The sequence below is a fragment of the Leucoraja erinacea genome, chromosome 20, assembly GCF_028641065.1.
Source record: "Leucoraja erinacea ecotype New England chromosome 20, Leri_hhj_1, whole genome shotgun sequence".
NCBI classification, from domain to species: Eukaryota; Metazoa; Chordata; class Chondrichthyes; order Rajiformes; family Rajidae; genus Leucoraja; species Leucoraja erinaceus.
In genome coordinates, this window is record NC_073396.1 from 4,358,959 (window position 1) to 4,377,203 (window position 18,245).

General features: G+C 40.1%; 1 protein-coding gene across 1 annotated transcript in view; it reads right to left on the reverse strand.

The window, feature by feature from the left end:
- Window positions 1-18,245, reverse strand: part of LOC129706651 (ras-associating and dilute domain-containing protein-like) — a 46,618-nt gene that overhangs the window by 12,401 nt on the left and 15,972 nt on the right. Inside the window, 7 exon segments of the mRNA XM_055651033.1 lie at window positions 127-277; window positions 821-993; window positions 4,023-4,260; window positions 6,210-6,322; window positions 12,187-12,344; window positions 14,897-14,934; window positions 15,777-16,466. Of these exon segments, the coding sequence (XP_055507008.1) occupies window positions 127-277; window positions 821-993; window positions 4,023-4,260; window positions 6,210-6,322; window positions 12,187-12,344; window positions 14,897-14,934; window positions 15,777-16,466 (1,561 nt within the window).

Below are 18,245 nucleotides of genomic sequence, written 5' to 3' on the forward strand. Positions count from 1 at the left end.
CTATAATTTTGTACTGTGGCAACGGTAAATATTTCTGTGTGTCTATGGGTCAAACAAATCTCTGAAATGTGACTTTTTCTAATTAGCAGCACAGTTTATGCTTCTTTACAAAAACTTGAATCTTACCTGTTTTGTGCAATGTTTCCCCCTCTTCAGCACTTGTTTGTAATGCTGCTGCAGGGTCCACACCAGGTGCCACTTGGTGGTGTGTTAGTATGTGAAGGAGTTGTGATGGGGTTAAGGCATGGAACTCTCTCTGGAGACTACTCAAGCTGCACTGTAACAAGATGTGGCAAAGAATAAATGAACACACAGAGACTGTTGCTCAACACAGAGAGAGGGCGCTTGGGATAGTGGTTACTATCCTAGTATTACCGATAGTCATTATAATAATCTCTCCTGATAGCTCTGCATTGTTGCATTAACTTTATTCCCGCCTGGGAATATCTAAAAAAATCTTTGGAGGCTGGATGCACATCGGAATACGAGCTTGTAAAAGTCATATTTAACAAAAAGTCCAAACTAAAACATACGTTTATTCAATGGGAAACTGATACTAATGTAAGAATAAGCAAACTCCCTTCCGAAAGTTACAGAATTGTTCTCGATTAAGGTAATTTGGCGCATCAAACCTGTGCTTTGTCTTTGGAGAGTAATCCAGTGCTCTCCCTACCCCCCCTCCCCTCCCCCAACAATCTATCTGAAAAATGGTCCTGACAGAAACGTCACCAATTCATGTCCTTGAGATACTGCCCTACCTGCTGAGTTACTCCAGCACTCGGTGTCTTACAAGAGTAAGTCCGCTGATTGATTCCATTACCTGCATGAGAATAGAGGCCGGTATAGCCAGAAGCTTTATAGCACTGCTGAATTTGGAAAAAAATTCATCTGCGATGTTCCCCATTCCTTCATTTTGTATCCAGTCCAACAACAGGCGGAGACTGCCTTGCATCTGTTCCCCTTTTGACCAGTGGAAAAAACGGTGCCTTGAACCTGTGCAATGAAGAAACAAAGATAGATAATCGATTGTTACCTCTGGAGCCTCGCACTTTAACTGTATATTCCATGCATAAGTACAGTGAAATGGAATGTTTGTCTACTAAGCCTCCAGTGACAACATTATGGCAGAAATCACCTGGAAAGACTTGCAGAATTACATTATCTCACTCATGCCGATCTTCTACAATCTCATGGGGCAACCTTCTGATACATACAAGAGAATTTCCATTTTCCACACTGTTCATTTTAAAACTAGCCTGAAAAATATTGAGAGAATGAAGAGAATTTTACCCACCAGTATTAGGTGGTGTGGCTTTAAAATTGCTAATCTGACATGGAGGAAGAATTGAGGGAAGACTCAAAAAAGTATTTCCTATTTAGTAAAGGGATGTGAACATTTTTGATAACATGTTTTCATAATTATACGGTATATCCTAATAGAGGTATACACATCAATGTCTGAAAGTAATAAAGTCATTCTCAATTATCTGCAGCAGAATACAACAACACAAATCAACAATGCTTCTATTTAGTACAAGGAAAATCTAAAGAGAAAATGATCTGAGATGTTATGAATTCCCTTTCACTGAACTCAGTTGGCCAACTACACTTTTGCATATTGCAACATCAGTCCCAGCAGTTCTGAAACCCATCCAAAAATTCACAGATACCTCAATAACCTACAGGTAAGTTTTGATTTTTTTTAAATTATATCCCTTTACCAAATGATTACACCTCAAGTGCAAATCATTGAACGGCAAATGTAATTAACATAAGGTAGTTCAGCTGCCAGTTTTCAGCAAGGTTTAGTTTGGTGCAGTTCTCAGATTGAACTAATTAGCTGTTTTAGTTCTGAATCCATTTATAAGAAGATATTGAAGATTATTCAGGGTGGGGAAATGGGTATTTTCAGCTCAGCATTTAAGTGAAGAATGAGCTGAAAATAGTCTTAGGGTCATTGTCACTGGAAGCTTGGCCATTTGACCAACTTCAGCCATAATCAGAGATAATGTTCCATCACCTCTAACCAGAGCTTAAAACCAGACCAGTGCATTTCTTCACATTGCTTCAAATTTCCTATTCTGCTCACCATATAACATGCACATACAAGTTGAAATAAATAAACGTTGAATGTTCTGATACCATTGATCACATCTTTTTTGATTTTGACATATTTTTCCATAGGCAGCTGTTTATAATGTCCATGGATATTATAAAACTACAGTAGGGATTTGTCACTATTTTATTTTCCTATATAAATTCCCACAGCCCAGAGGATTGTCCCCCCTCCCTCTCCTCTGTGGACTAGTCTCAACACATTGTTGTGATGGTGCAAACGCACGACGACGCTACTTATTAAAGTAAGCCCATTGCAGGAGGGGATTTGGATTATATAAACCATTACAAATCGATTCCAATTCTGTCTTCACCAACAGCCTTGCACGTATTTCTCAGCAGGTGTCACGAAGTACAGTCATAATCTCCAGCAATATTTTTTTCTCTCCTCTTCCCCCCCAGGAAATGCTGAAGCTAACATTAGCACAATGATCCAAATGATTAATTAGGAACTGCTGAACTGATGCAGGGTGAGTATCCAACCCAAGACTTTCCTAGTTGGCGTGGTTTAGTCTACATTGTACAGCCCAATTTATCAGCTAAATCCCCGGGGCAACTGAAATTAATATTGCAGATAAATTATCAGATACAAGTTAAAAGCTGTGAACATTTTATTCTTTTCGGTCCCAAATTCCTCATATTGCCTTATGTCACAGGAAGCCACTAAGCCCATCGAGTCGAGGCCAACGTTCAGCTCTCAGACTTATTTCCTCGAAACCTAACCTCCATCACATGCTGTCCCAATGCTGACACCCAGCTACACCTGGGGTAATTTACAGTCGGCAAATTAATGTACCTGCGTGAGTTTGGGCGGTGGGGGTAAACTGGAGGAAACCCGCAGGTACTAAATCATATGTTTCATAGGTTTAAATAAAAAACATCTCACCAACAACATTATCAGGAGAGACGAAACACAGAAGCTCTTTTCTCTAGAAATGAATGACTAATAAGTGACCTGTGACAGGTCATTAAAATTATGAATGTGTTCAAACTGGTAGATATGGAGCTATTTCCACTTGTGCAGTAATTCAGGGGTCATCAATTTCAAGTAGTCACTAAAATGGATATTTTGTAAGGCAGGGATAGATAGATTCTTGATTAGTTAGGGTGTCAAGGGTTATGGGGAGAAGGCAGGAGAATGGGGTTAGGAGGGAGAGATAGATCAGCCATGGCAGAGTAGACTTGATGGGGCGAATGGCCCAATTCTGCTCCTATCACTTATGACCTTATGATATCATGTCTACAAAGCCATTAATGGGCTTGCCCCCACCTACATCAAAAGTCTGCTTACCCACCACACCACCTCCAGGTCCCTCAGATCGGCCGACTTGAACTTGAACTTGGACTTGAACGGTTACTGAATATCCCGCGGTCTAGGCATAAGCTCAGGGCGACCGTACCTTTGCGGTTGCAGCTCCTAGACTGTGGAACAACATCCCTCTTCCCATCAGAACTGCCCCCTCCATCGACTCTTTTAAGTCGAGACTTAAAACACATCTTTACTCTCAAGCCTTTCTTGACGTCCTCTGAGGGAGGGCTATATGTATGTATTTATGTATGAACTTAATCTATGAACCAATGTTGTATAACATTAGTACCTCCACCAATGTAAAGCACTTTGTTCAACGAGATTTGTTTTTTAAATGTGCTATAGAAATAAAAGTGACGACTTGACAAGGAATTCAATAATGAAAACATGAAGTTTGCCATCACATGGAACGGTTCAGGTGAAGCCAGGTATACGTACAAGAGGGAAATGAATAATAGGATGATGACGTGCATTGAGATGGAATAAGATGACAGGAATCTACTGAGACTATGGATCCCACACAGACTTTTGTTGCCGTAAGGCATGTTTCTGTGAAGGTCCATTTAATTTGTTTTGAAAGTTTCCTTGTTAAACTTACCCCTGTCCATCAGCAGATTGAAGAGGGAGGCATTGGAGAAAAAGAAAAGGTAAGCAAACATTTGTGTTGTGATTTCTGGGTGAATCTCATACTGGTGGAGGAGGTCCAGGGTGGTCTTGTATATCTGCATGATGTTACGAACTGCCTCTGGGACAGGAGACACATTCATCCAGGAATGTCCCCTCTCCGTCTGGAAGGGATTGCAGTCCAAGAAGGCAGGAAGTGCAACGTACAGCGACTGTAAAGCAAAAAGTAATGATATCAGTTTTGTTGAAGCCCAACATAAGCTGCTGGGTGCAAAATCTACACACAGGAAATCTGGTGTACAACAAAAAAGATGCAAGGTCACGGTGCTGGAGTAACACAGCAGGTCAGGCAACATCTCTGGGGAACATGGATAGATGAAGTTTTGGATCGGGACCATTCTTCCCAAGACCCAACCGGAAACATCTCCCATCCATGTTCTCCAGAGATGTTGACTGATCCGCCGAGTTACTCCAGCACTTTGTCTAGTTTTCTGAGTACAAATGATGCCTCATCAATATTCGAGTGGTAACCTGCAGCCGTGACTGTATAAAGCACTTTTATATGGTAAGCAGCAAATGACAATAGACAATAGGTGCAGGAGTAGGCCATTCGGCCCTTCGAGCCAGCACCGCCATTCAATGTGATCATGGCTGATCATCCCCAATCAGTATCCCGTTCCTGCCTTCTCCCCATATCCCTGACTCTGCTATCTTTAAGAGCCCTATCTAGCCCTATTGAGACCAAAGTTGGATGCTAAAACCAGACTCTCAACTGGCACAACCTATTGTTACCCTATCACCCTTAATCTCAGTGTTAGAATTCACTGTAGACAATATTAGCAGGTGAGGACATCAACTCATTTAAAGGATAATACCTGTATTAGAGAGTCTAGCAGAGGAAACCCCATAGAACTTTTTGAACATTTGTCCACTATTAATGGCAATAACAATTTCTAAATTATGGGCTCCATATCATTTGTCCTATAGTCATAAAACTCTTGTATATTAGAGCACTCATTTCAGAACGGATGCATATTTTATTTTATAGGCAACATTTATCATCAGAATGATTTACCATGTATTTCAATACCTAATGCCATACAATATATCTATGTTCAAAACGAAAATGAACCACAAAATATGATGATTTGGCATTGTATATTGCTTCAGTTATCACTGTAAAACAGAAAATCTGTGGGGTTTTTTCAGTTTACACACTAAAATGAACAGATGTCGTCCAACCTTCAGTGTCCAATTGCAGAATAATCTGGCCAAGCGTAGATTAACGCTACATATTACCTTGGCCTGCACAATGTCAGAGCCATGGTGAATAGATCTACCTGAAGGATAAAAGGAGTAGTTCCACTTCTGCACAGAAATTTGCTGCTGAATTTATCTCTTATGAGTGTCAGCACACAGCAAAGGGGCAACCCATTTTGAAATCGCTATTAAATTGTCCTGGATTGACAAAAGTGCTGGAGAAACTCAGCGGGTGCAACAGTATCTATGCAGCGAAGGAAATAGGTCAAAACCCTTCCTATTCTTTTAACTTTTCTATTGCGATCACCATCGCAATAAATTGCCTATTTATTTTTCTGAAGGTTTGATGATGAAATTATATTTCCATTTGTGAAAGAAGCCAAAACTAAGGGCAAAATCTAATAAACCCAGTCAGTCATTCTGGAGAATGTCTTTACCCAGAGATTGAAATAAAGACAGAAATATTGTAAATATTCACTAGGTCAGTACGTTTCTACAGAGAAAGAAACTGAGTGTGTGTGTTCCAGATTGAAGACCTTTCATCAGACCTGAAGCGTTACCTTTGTTTACTTTTTCTCCATAGATGCCATATGATCTGTCAAGTATCTACAGCATGTTCTATTTTATGTTATATTTAAACATATGGCATGAGATGACTCGTATAAGCAGCTCATGATGAACCTCACACTCATCTGCCTACCCTGCATGGTTTCCAACAGACGTTAACATTGCCTCCACTACCTGACTTCCCAAAACGGTTTGCTTGAGATGTACCAAAACTGACTAGAAGTGCATCGTACATCAAATTTCAGTCTAAACGCAAGTTCTACAGAGGCCAATTTTGTAACCAATATCTCAACCTGTTAATTGATAAAAAGGTGCATTTATCATCTAAACTAACCTTTGTGATGTAGTACACACATTGCTGGAATGAATGCATGATCAATTCTTCCAAAATAGTCATAACTTCTTCATTGAGTGAAATTGTGGATGAGAGCAATGATTCTTTGGAACCTAAAATTTAAAAAAAACAATTGATTAAGATTCAGTAGTAACTGGAAAGTATGTATTCCACTAAATTTGATTACTTTGTATATCCCTATATCCCTATATCCATGAGCTCAACGGATAGGACTTGTGTGTCCACACGTATCAAATACACAAATGAAGCAGGCCTCAAATATAGCGGCAGGTCACAACTAAAATATTACGGATGACGTCAGCATTAAATAACAGCCCGTGAGTCTGGGTCTGGGAACAAGGAGTTAGACTATTCCATCTTCTTCAAGATTATTCATGATTGTCAAAATCAACTCCTTCTCCCCATTCTGTTGTTGTTTGTTGTTTTTTTTGTTATTAGGATTGCAGGAGTAGGCCATTCGGCCCTTCGAGCCTGCACGCCATTCAATATGTCATGGCTACATCCAACTCAGTATCCCGTACCTGCCTTCTCTCCATACCCTCTGATCCCCTTAGCCACAAGGGCCACATCTAACTCCCTCTTAAATATAGCCAAGTTGAACTATGCCTCAACTATCGACAGCTCTGTGGCAGAGAGTTCCAGAGATAAACACCACTCATGTGTGAAAAAAAAAGTTCTTCTCATCTCATTTTTAAGGATTTCCCCCTTATCCTTAAGCTGTTTCCCCTTGTCCTGGACTTCCCCAACATCGGGAGCAATCTTCCTGCATCTAGCCTGTCCAACCCCTTAAGAATTTTGTAAGTTTCTATAAGATCCCCTCTCAATCTCCTAAATTCTAGAGAGTATAAACCAAGTCTATCCAGTCTTTCTTCATAAGACAGTCCTGACATCCCATGAATCAGTCTGGTGAACCGTCTCTGCACTCCCTCTATGGCAATAATGTCCTTCCTCAGAATTTGGAGACCAAAATAGTACGCAATATTCCAATTGTGGATCTCACCAATGATTCTTTGTACACCTGCATTTAAAAAAACCTCCCTGATTCCTAGTAACTCAAAGTCCTGTTTGCAATGAAAGCTAACATACCATTCGCTTTCTTTATATCCCTATATCCATGCCTACCTTCAATGGGACTGTATGTCCACACGTACCCAGGTCTCGCTGCATCTCCCCCTTTCCCAATCGGCCACCATAGATAATAGCTGCTTGCCCAAATAAATGGCAGGTCACAACTAAATCCACATGACGTACTGCATCTTAAAAATTTGCCCACTCACCCTGGGCCTGGGATCCAAGGACCTTGACGTCTCCTAGCATCTTCCTCACAGCTATTCATGTCCCCAGCTTAGTCCCCATTCCTTTCCACAGCCAGCATAGACTCTAGGATCTCCCTTCAACAGCCGTCACAGATAAACCCCAGGTGTTGTTACGATGCACTAGCATAATCAAGGACGAGTCACATCCCAGTCACTCTCTATTCTCCCCTCTCCTGTCAGATTCAGGGACAATTTCTTCCCAACTGTTAACAGGCAACTGAACCGTCCTATCACCAACTAGAGAGCGTTCTTGACCTACCATCTACCTTATTGGAGACCCTTGGACCAACATCAATCAGATTTTACTGGACTGTATCTTCCACTAAACATTATTCCCTTTATCCTGTATGTGTACACTGTGGACGATTGTAATCATGTATAGTATGTTCACTGACTGGATAACATACAACAAAAAGTTTTTCACAAATAGCTGGAGTACCTCAGCGGGACAGGCAGGATCTCTGGAGAGAAGGAATGAGTGACGTTTCGGGTCGAGACCCTTCTTCCGAAACGTCACCCATTCCTTCTTTCCAGAGATGCTGCCTGTCCCGCTGAGTTACTCCAGCTTCTTGTGTTTATCTTTGGTATACACCAGCATTTGCAGTTCCTTCTTACACAAAAAGCTTTTCACTTTATCTTGGTACAGTGAGATAATAATCTAAACTATTCCCATTAAGAATGTAGAGTTGATGTTCTGGGAGATCAAATGGGTTAAAAGAGCTTTGTCCATCTGGTCCAAACATTGCCATTTCTCTGAATTCCTTATGAATCTCTCCAACTGGTCTTTTCCCATCCCAAATGCTATACCACGTGTCGCTGTAGGTATTTTTGGAGACATTTGGATACACGGATATTTAACAACAGTTCCGAGCTTTACAGGGAAACAAAAAATGTTTTCACAGTAAAACGATGTCACAGAGGGGAAAAAAAAAGTTTCCATTGATTTTGTTTTGATGGTCAATATGATGTTTTTTTTGCAGCTTTCCCTGGCAAATGAAGAGTTTCTAGAAATAGCAGGCTGGAAACTCCAGTTAGGAAACCAAACCAGTTACCTTCTTCAAACAAAACTCTCTAGTAAACCAGACATTAAATGCACATCAATGCACATCAAAGTATAAAACAGCGATTATGATGCGAACATTTTTTATGTTCATAAGTTCTTGGAGCAGAATTAGGCCATTCGGCCCATCAAGTCTACTCCTCCATTCAATCATGGCTGATCTATCTCTCCCTCAACCCCATTCTTCTGCCTTTGCCCCATAGCCCCCGACACCCCGACTAATCAAGAATCTGTCAATCTTTGCCGTAAGCTTTTTGTGAAAATAGCTGGCATCTTCTGCTGATTATATAAATGAGATCCTGGTTGAATGGGTACTGATTTGCCGTTGCAGTATTAGATCATTCCAATATTTTAACAACGCTGATCATACATTTTTGACATACTATATAACATCAGATGTTTGAATGGTAAGAACTGAAATACTGTCAAAGCAAAATACATTTAAAGTCAGTTTACTTGAAGCCTGTCGCATCTTACAATTCATTAGCATTAGCCTTTTTATTTGCTTCTCTCTCTGTTTGGCTTGTAAGTGTAAAGGGACCTGAATTGCAATCCATTTCAATTTACAAAATTGCCCATAAATACCACTCATGCCGTATATCTCTCTTTATGCATGAATGAAATGGGAAGCATAAATGTCAACAGTGTTTCTCTGTTACTGAGTACGACATCTCAGGTCAGTGGAGGATATTTTGTGCACATGATTATTTATTAGTACTATTCATTTGTAGTGCTAATTGCATCAAATCTAACCCATCTCATTTCACTGACATTTTAATTCAATCTAAATCTGAAAACAAAAATCACAAGACCATTTAATGATGAGTTAATTAAATCTACGATAAATTCAAGAATCGCAGCATTTCTAAAGAATGGATATACAAAAGGTCTGTCACATCCAATGCTTTGTTTAATCATAGAGTACAGTGGGGTGGGAGATTGCAACCTTCACGTGGTCCGCCCTGTTTCGACGAATGCAATCAACCTGGCGTGCACAATCAAATAAGATCAAATAGAACAAGTTGTCCTACAACTTTAGGCTGTGCACGCCATACGCAAGAAGAAGAGTACAGTCATACCAACCAACCAGTCCCATCTACACTAATCTTACCTGCCTATGTTTGGCCTATATCCCTCTAAACCTAACCTATCCATGTACCCGTCTAAATGTTTGGTAAACATAGTGATAGTACCTGCCTCAACTACCTCCTCCGGCAGCTCATTTCATACATCCACCACCCTTAGCGTAAATAAGTTCCTATTAAATTTCCCCCCCTCATTTTAAACCCATGTCTTCTGGTTCTCAATTCTCCTAGTTTTGACAATCAATTTTTTTAAATGAAAAACTTTTAAATTCCTAAAATCAGTAAGCATAAATGGACATAGTTACTTGGACTGTAGATATCATTCAGAACAACTAAAATTCAGATATCATTAAAATTTTCTACGTTCTAAAATCCCCGAGCATTGTACTATATTTTGATTCTTAATTAACTAAAAGAAAACACAACTCAGTGAACTAACTTTATGTTGTTCATAGTTCTTCAACGTCGCACATATTTCCTCATATCAACAGCATATACACTGAATTTATTGCAATGGAACAGCAGAGGTCTCAGTAAATTTCTCTGTAGAAGCACTCAATCGTAACCTGAGAAAATTAGTGCCCCAATCTTTAAGATGAGTAGCTGTTCCGATATCATTGCTTCTTTCATATTAGTTTGATTGTGGAGTGCCTCTGAGATAGATTGTTAGAGCAGCTTGTAATGGAGCCTACCAGGGAGAAGCAATTCTTCATTTTTGTTGAATGTTGCGATAATCAAGCAGGAGAAATGTATACTTGGCAAACTCTAACTAATCTGTGTTATATAAAAGGGCTTTGGTTAAAACCCGTCGCAAATAATATCATCACGTAACTAATGTAGAAACATAGAAACATAGAAATTAGGTGCAGGAGTAGGCCATTCGGCCCTTCGAGCCTGACCGCTATTTAATATGATCATGGCTGATCATCCAACTCAGTATCCCGTACCTGCCTTCTCTCCATACCCTCTGATCCCCTTGGCCACAAGGGCCACATAACTCCCTCTTAAATATAGCCAAGCCCTTGCTACCTGTGGCAGAGAGTTCCAGAGCACTCTCTGTGTGAAAAAAGCTCTCCTCGTCTCGGTTTTAAAGGATTTCCCCCTTATCCTTAAGCTGTGACCCCTTGTCCTGGACTTCCCTAACATCGGGAACAATCTTCCTGCATCCAGCCTGTCCAACCCCTTAAGAATATTCATTGGTACTGACCTCATTATCAGAGTCTTAGCTCAAAGTGTCTTGCTAAGATTATACACTGCAAGCCCATGTTACCTGTGGACGGCAGGCTTCACCATGGTGAATAGAGGGAGAACATTCCAGAAACATTTATAGTTACTTCTTAGATAGACACAAAAAGCTGCAGTAACTCAGCAGGACCAGCAGCATCTCTGGAGAAGGAATGGGTGACGTTTTGGGTCGAGACCCTTCTTCAGACTGGTTAGGGATAAGGGAAACAAGAGCTATGGACGATGATGTGGAGAGATAAAGAACAATGAATTTTTGAATGCAAAAATGTTTGATATGCAAAAAAGTAATGATGCTAAGGGGAACAGGCCATTGTTAGCTCGTAGGGTGAAAAAGAGAAGCTTGTGCGATTTGGGTAGGGGAGGGATAGAGAGAGAGAGAGGGAATGCCGGGGCTACCTGAAGTGAGAGAAGTCAATATTCATACCACTGTGTTGTAAGCTGCCCAAGCAAAATATGATATGCTGTTCCTCCAATTTACTTCTTGTCTGTCTTGCACCATACTCGATTCCCATCTTTGACGAAACTCTTGGCCACCTTTCTGAATATCTTTTTTTTAGTTCAATACCTTCTTTCTCCGAATGCACCTTCGGATATTTTGCTACAGTCAAATTGTAACTAAACCATCTTTTTTAGAGACAATGCATACAAACAAACTCATAGAGAGAAACTCGGATGAACCCGGCTTTTTGCTGTCTGTTAATGTTCGTATGTCCCCAAACCTTTCAAAATATTTCTATCATACGCGTTAAAGTGCCATCCAACATTTCAATGTTTCCAAGTGCAGGAAACACTTCATCATATTTTTCTCACTGCGTTAGCCCCAGTAATTATCAACACCCAAATCTACAATAAAAACCTATATCTTTCATTTAAGAAACACTGCAAAGGCAATTGGAAATATAAATGGATTTGTCGATTCTTGTCTTCTGCATTCAACCAATGTTTTATGTTATATGTTCATTACAGCCAATTCTGCCTGTTGAAAGCTCAACAATTGTTCATCCCTACTTTTAACAAAACAATGCAATGCTAGTAAAAATCTCATGTGATTGCTTTTCATAATAAGACACAGTTCACCATTAACACAATGCTCTTTTTGTAGATATAAGGTGCTGAAATGCATGTAAATTAAATATTGCTGACCTCAACCTTTTGATGTATAAATGCTCACTTTAGAACCTAGTTTTCATACATCTCTGCATATCACTGCTATTAGCTTAACTTCTCATTGCTATTTGCAGAAAAAGTACCTTGTGCTTTCAGATCCTCAAATCCCTGTATATATCCTGGAACCTTCTGCTGGATGAAGTAAAGCAGCTCAATGGAATTGGACATCCAGAAGAAAATATGTTGCAGGTCTGGAACCAGGTCTGTAATTCTGACCAGAGGTTGCGAAAATGTATCCTGTCTGGAGTTTGGTGGGAGCAGGATGTAGAAACAACAGTGCAACAATAATTAATATTGAAGAAAGAACTGCAGATGCTGGAAAAATAATTAATAGGTCATTTTGATCCCAACATATGAAAGACAAAGCAGATGAGACCAAGATACTGCAAGTGGCAGAATGAAGAAAGAAGGAACTGCAGATGCTGGTTCACAAATAAGAGACACAAAGACCATAGATAGGTGACAAGTGATAAAGGAGATCAAATATGCAATGCCTATTCATCACAATAATGGACAATTATTCTCATGCCTTCAAGAGAATTGGAAAGACATGAATCAACAGAATGTATTTCCAGAGATACACAATGTTGGAATCTGGAGTGACAAACAATCTAATGAAAGCAGTCAGTGGATCGAACAGCATCTAAGGAACACTTGGCTGGTAAGGAATGGTTGATGTTTAGGGTAGATACCTTGCACCTGAAGAGCCAACTGTTCCTTTCCATCCAGGGATGCTGCTTGACCCGCTGAGATCCTCCAGCAGATTGTTTGATAGGGTACTTCCAGGATGTACTGTGATTTGGTGGTTTAGTTTAGTTGAGTTTAGTTAAGTTTAGTTTAGAGATACAGCATGGGTACAGGCCGTGGCCACCAGCAATCCCACCCATAGTCAGGATCAAACCTGGGTCTCTGGCGCTGTGAGGCAGCAACTCGACCGCTGCACCACTGTGCCGCCCGGAGATGTTGAATCTATAGTGGGAATTTATACTATTTTGTAGCCAGGGCCCAAATTGGTCTATCCTGGTTTGCTGAGATGATGATTACGCTGGATTTGGCAGCAATTATAATTTCTAATTAAATAACAATCAATAATAAGCGAGAGGTTATCACATGCAGGCACTCCATTGGGAATCTATTTTTATGAACTAATGAAGCAGCTAAGATTAAAGACTCTGGCTAAACCACTCTCAACAACGCAGTCTCATTCATCTAATTCTCTCTTTCATTATCCCTGTGGCCCCAGAACCTACTCTCCCTCATCTACCCATCAACTCCCATTTGATTCATTTTGCCAGTTAACTGCACCCAGGGCTAATTTACAAGTCAATTAGTCTATCAGCATGACTTTCGGGTGCAGGCAGACAAAAGGATAGTGGTAACCTGTGACTTTATCTTCAGAAAATTGGCAGAGTGGCACAGCGATAGGGTTACTGCCTTACAGCGCCAGAGACACAGTTACGATCCCGACTATGGGTGCTGTCCATACGGAGTTTGCACGTTCTCCCCATGACTGCGTTTTCTCCCGGTGCTTCATTTTCTTCCCATCTCCAAAGATGTGCTGATTTGTAGGTTAAGTGGCTTCTTTAAATTGTCCCTAGTGTGTAGGATAGAACTAGTGCATGGATAATCGCTGGTCGGCATAGATTCGCCTATTTCCTTGCTGTATCTCTAAAAGTAAACTAAAAATAACTAATTAAAAGTAAAATAGTATTAAACGTTCACTCCAATTCACATCAAAGGGTGTTTTTGCTAAACTTAACGTGAAAAAGTACATAATTCTTGTCATAAACCATAGTCATCTTTTGGCATTGCACAAGACATTTTTGAGGGATAGTTCCCTTTGCATTGGTAAGAATCAGAAGAACATTTGAATAATATTAATCTAATGATGACAGGAAAAGTGTCAGATTTCATCCATTTAAACCTAAATGTTGTGTTGTAAATAATTTACATCATTATTATTGTCACTGGGAGAATCTACAGACTGCAGACTGATCAGTTTGAGGAAGTGTCTTGACCCGAAACATCACCCATTCCTTCTCTCCAGTGGTGCTGCCTGTCCCGCTGAGTTGCTCCAGCATTTTGTGCAGGAGTAACCCAGACTGCACACAGACACCGCCCAAAGTCAGGATTGAACCTGGGTACCTGGAGCTGTGAGGCATCATTTTGCCATTCCACACGCAGGGTAGGGCAGGTCCTATCTCAAAGCGACATTACAATCGTAGTCAAAATGTACCTTTAATAAATCGATCTGAATGATAAATAGACATTGGGTTTAAGTAATTCAATTCCTATTCCACTGAAAATTAGATCTGAATATTTTAAGAAAAGTAATTAATTTTTTTGGGTTGCTTAATGACCCAAAAGTTTAGCTGCAGAAAATGAAAAGTGGAATTTTATCTGAAAGTTGTTTCCAACTCATATGAAGGAGTGACCTAACCGACAGGTTTTTCCTACAACTTAAATTGAAAAAAATACATAATGTATTTATTGTCTTAAAGTAATTTTTGGGTATCACATATGACATTTTTGAGAGAGAGTTTACTTGGCATTGGTAAGAATTAATACAGCATTTGTAATAATGGGCTATTGATAGCAGCTCAAGTATCAGATTTCATCCATTTAATATTATAAACTTAGATGCCGAGTTGTAAAGAATTTACATTATATGATATTTTCACAAATAAAAATAAAATTAAAATTAAATAATGCAACTTCACAAAATGCATAAAGACTCACAAAGACTGCTAAAATAAAGAATCATTGTGTGAACCAGTGTTTTATGGAACTTACTGTTGAGAATGCTTTTCAGCCAATTCTTTGGTTTTCCCCTGTGTAAAAAAGTATACCAATTAAACAAGGAACTGATCTGAATATGTCAAACATTAAGCACTTAGTCATTTGTCATTTTCAGTTATTTTGCTTTCCTGGGATAATTGCTACACCTATAACTGCAGTGGGAAGTGCTTCCACGTCACACATCTGTGAACAGCGAGCAGAACCACTGGTACATGGCTGAAGCCCACTGTAATAAAGTCATAGAGTGATACAGCACAGAAACAGGCTGCTCAGTCCAACTGAACCATGCCGACAAACATGCGCCAATCTAAGCTAGTCCCATTTTGCCCGTGTTTGGCCTATGTCCCTCTAAACCTTCACTATCCATGTACCTGTTCAAGTAAAGGCATGACATTATATTAATGAACAAAGGAGTGATGCATTGTTGAAGCCACCTAGTTTCTTAAACAAAGGGAATATTTCGCTTTTCACTACAGCAGCAGTATAGAAAGCTACATCACAAGAACAGACATTTCAGCCATGACACCTTGTGCCTTGAGCAGGTTAACATCTCTGGTCTGGGACCCTTAATAAGTTATCTCCTTTTGTGCATATGTGCTTGGAGATAATAATGACATAGTCAACAATTTGAAGTGTGAAGGGCTAATAGATCCCCAAGTGCTTGAAATTGATCCCCACTCTTCTCTTTCTTAAGAGACTTCTTAAATGTCTCTGTGACCAGCTTTAGGCCACTTGCCCTTACATCTCTGTGGGGGCTAGATTCCAAATCGTGACCACATAGAGGCATGTTGCTATTGAAATATTTAATTTAGCAAGGCATTTTATAAAAGCAAAAAGATATTGCAACTCAGACAATGGTGAACTCAGTACTGACCCATGCTATTCCTTGCATTCTATGCACAATCTTCAGAAGGAGCCTCATGAAATCACCTGACTGGAAGGTAGCAGCTGAATGCTGAATACACAGACAGAGCAGGCAGGCTGGAGTTAGCTTATGGTCATCTCCACCAGGTTCGATAAGAGTCAAGATTTTATCAATCAGCACATCTTCAAAGGCCCTTTCATATTCCAGATGCAGCTTCCTTTTTTGAACAGTGGTGTCTCTGTTTGCAGCCGAGATGGCATTTCTTTGCACGTTTGCTGAGCAGTTTTTAACAATGGAGCCACATGTCTTGCAAACAGGAATTCTCCGGCTACTCCTGTGGCCAGCAAAACACTGCAAATGTCTCAGCATTGAAAAGGTTTGAGCTGGCAGCTGTTTAGCAGCTAAAGGATCTTTGAAGAGAAAAATATAATGTTGTCCAAAACCAATCAGATCGCCATGCCTCAGTTCCGCTGGTCCTTCCACTGGTACACAGTTTACGATCGTGAAGGCATTTGGGAATGACTCCACGATGGTCTTTTCTTCAAGGTGACAACTTTGCTTTTTTGATTGTTTAAACCTTTTGATTTTGCAGTGCAGAGAAAGGATGTCGGGTGATGATAAGCAAATGTTGGGCTTTGTCGACGCAGTTTCTTGTCCTACTATTTGCTTCTCACGCTCCAGAGGATACACCAAACAATCCTGTAAAAACAGCATCTACAGGTTAGATATGTAGGGAGGAACTGCAGATGCTGGTTTAAACCGAAATACTGGAGTAACTCAGCGAGCCAGGCAACATCTCTGGAGAGAAGGAATAGGTGACGTTTCAGGTCGAGACCCTTCTTCAGACTGAGACTCAGGGGAGAGGGAGACGAGAGACAGACCATTCCCTTGATCATCGTTACTTTTTTGCATATCTTTCATTCCTTTGTTCCATATCTCTCTTTATCACCATTGATATCTCTCGTTTCCCTTTCCCCTGATTCTCAGTCTGAAGAAGGGTCTTGACCCGAAACATCACCCATTCCTTTTCTCCAGAGATGCTACCTAACTCGCTGAGTTACTCCAGCTTTTTGTGTCTATCTACATGTTTAACTGTTCAGTTTAAAAGACGAGTGCTACTGTTAAGAACAAGACTGCCAATTGAATTGCTGCAAAATATGTTTAATGACCCAAGGCATAGAAAACTCTTCCAACTAACTATCCAATCATTGTCACAAGGACATCAGCTGATCTAATGGTCTAAAATACATTACTTAAGTACATCCTGATTGTCATGACTATGCCTATAACTGTAATTCAAAACCTAATTTTCCATTTAAGCCAGCTTTATGAAATTGAACAAGGAATAGTTGATGGATCCAAATGTTGAATAAATTGTGCAGACTTTTAACAATTTATTCTTGCTGATTTATCATGATTGCACTAAAGTTAAACATCTTGTCGCTTACAGTTTTAGTGTTTTCTGTGATTCAGATGGTGACTCTCTAGCTTTGAGTCAAGAATAGAAATATAGAAAATAGGTGCAGGAGTAGGCCATTCGGCCCTTCGAGCCTGCACTGCCACTCAATATGATCATGGCTGATCATCCAACTCAGTATCCTGAACCTGCCTTCTCTCCATCCCCCCTGATTCCCTTTAGCCACAAGGGCCGCATCTAACTCCCTCTTAAACTCCTAACTGGCCTCAACTACCTTCTGTGGCAGAGAATTCCAGAGATTCACCACTCTCTGTGTGAAAAATGTTTTCCTCATCTCGGTCCTAAAAGATTTCCCCCTTATCCTTAAACTGTGACCCCTTGTTCTGGACTTCCCCAACATCGGGAACAATCTTCCTGCATCTTCCTGTCCAACCCCTTAAGAATTTTGTAAGTTTCTATAAGATCCCCTCTCAATCTCCTAAATTCTATTCACTCTATGTTCTATGTTCTATTCACTCCTGAAACCAGAGCACCAGTGCAGTCACAAGGTACAGGGTACAGGAGTCTGAAAACCATGACCTGCAGGTTCAAGAACAGCTTCCTCCCAACAACCATCTGGCTCTTGAACACAACACAACACTAACTAAACTATAAGGTAGATAAAAGTGCTGGATAAACTCAGCGAATGTAGCAGTATCTATGGAGCGTAGGAAATAGGCAACGTTTCGTCACGAAACGTTGCCCCTTTCCTTCGCTCCATAGATGCTGCTGCACCCACTCAGTTTCTCCAGCACTTTTGTCTACCTTCGATTTTCCAGCATCTGCAGTTGGTTCTTAAACACTAACTAAACTATGAACTGTCTCGGTTGAAACTATGAACTTCAAAACGTATCCGCACTAGCATTGGGGTTATTACTTTATTAATTTTGTTTATTTATTATGTTATCTATGAGTATTGGGGTTAGCAGGTATTTTATGCAATTTAAAACACTCTTGTCACTTTTTCTATTCTGATTAAGGTCCTTGGCCCAAAACATTGACTCTACTCAAAAAAAAGACAC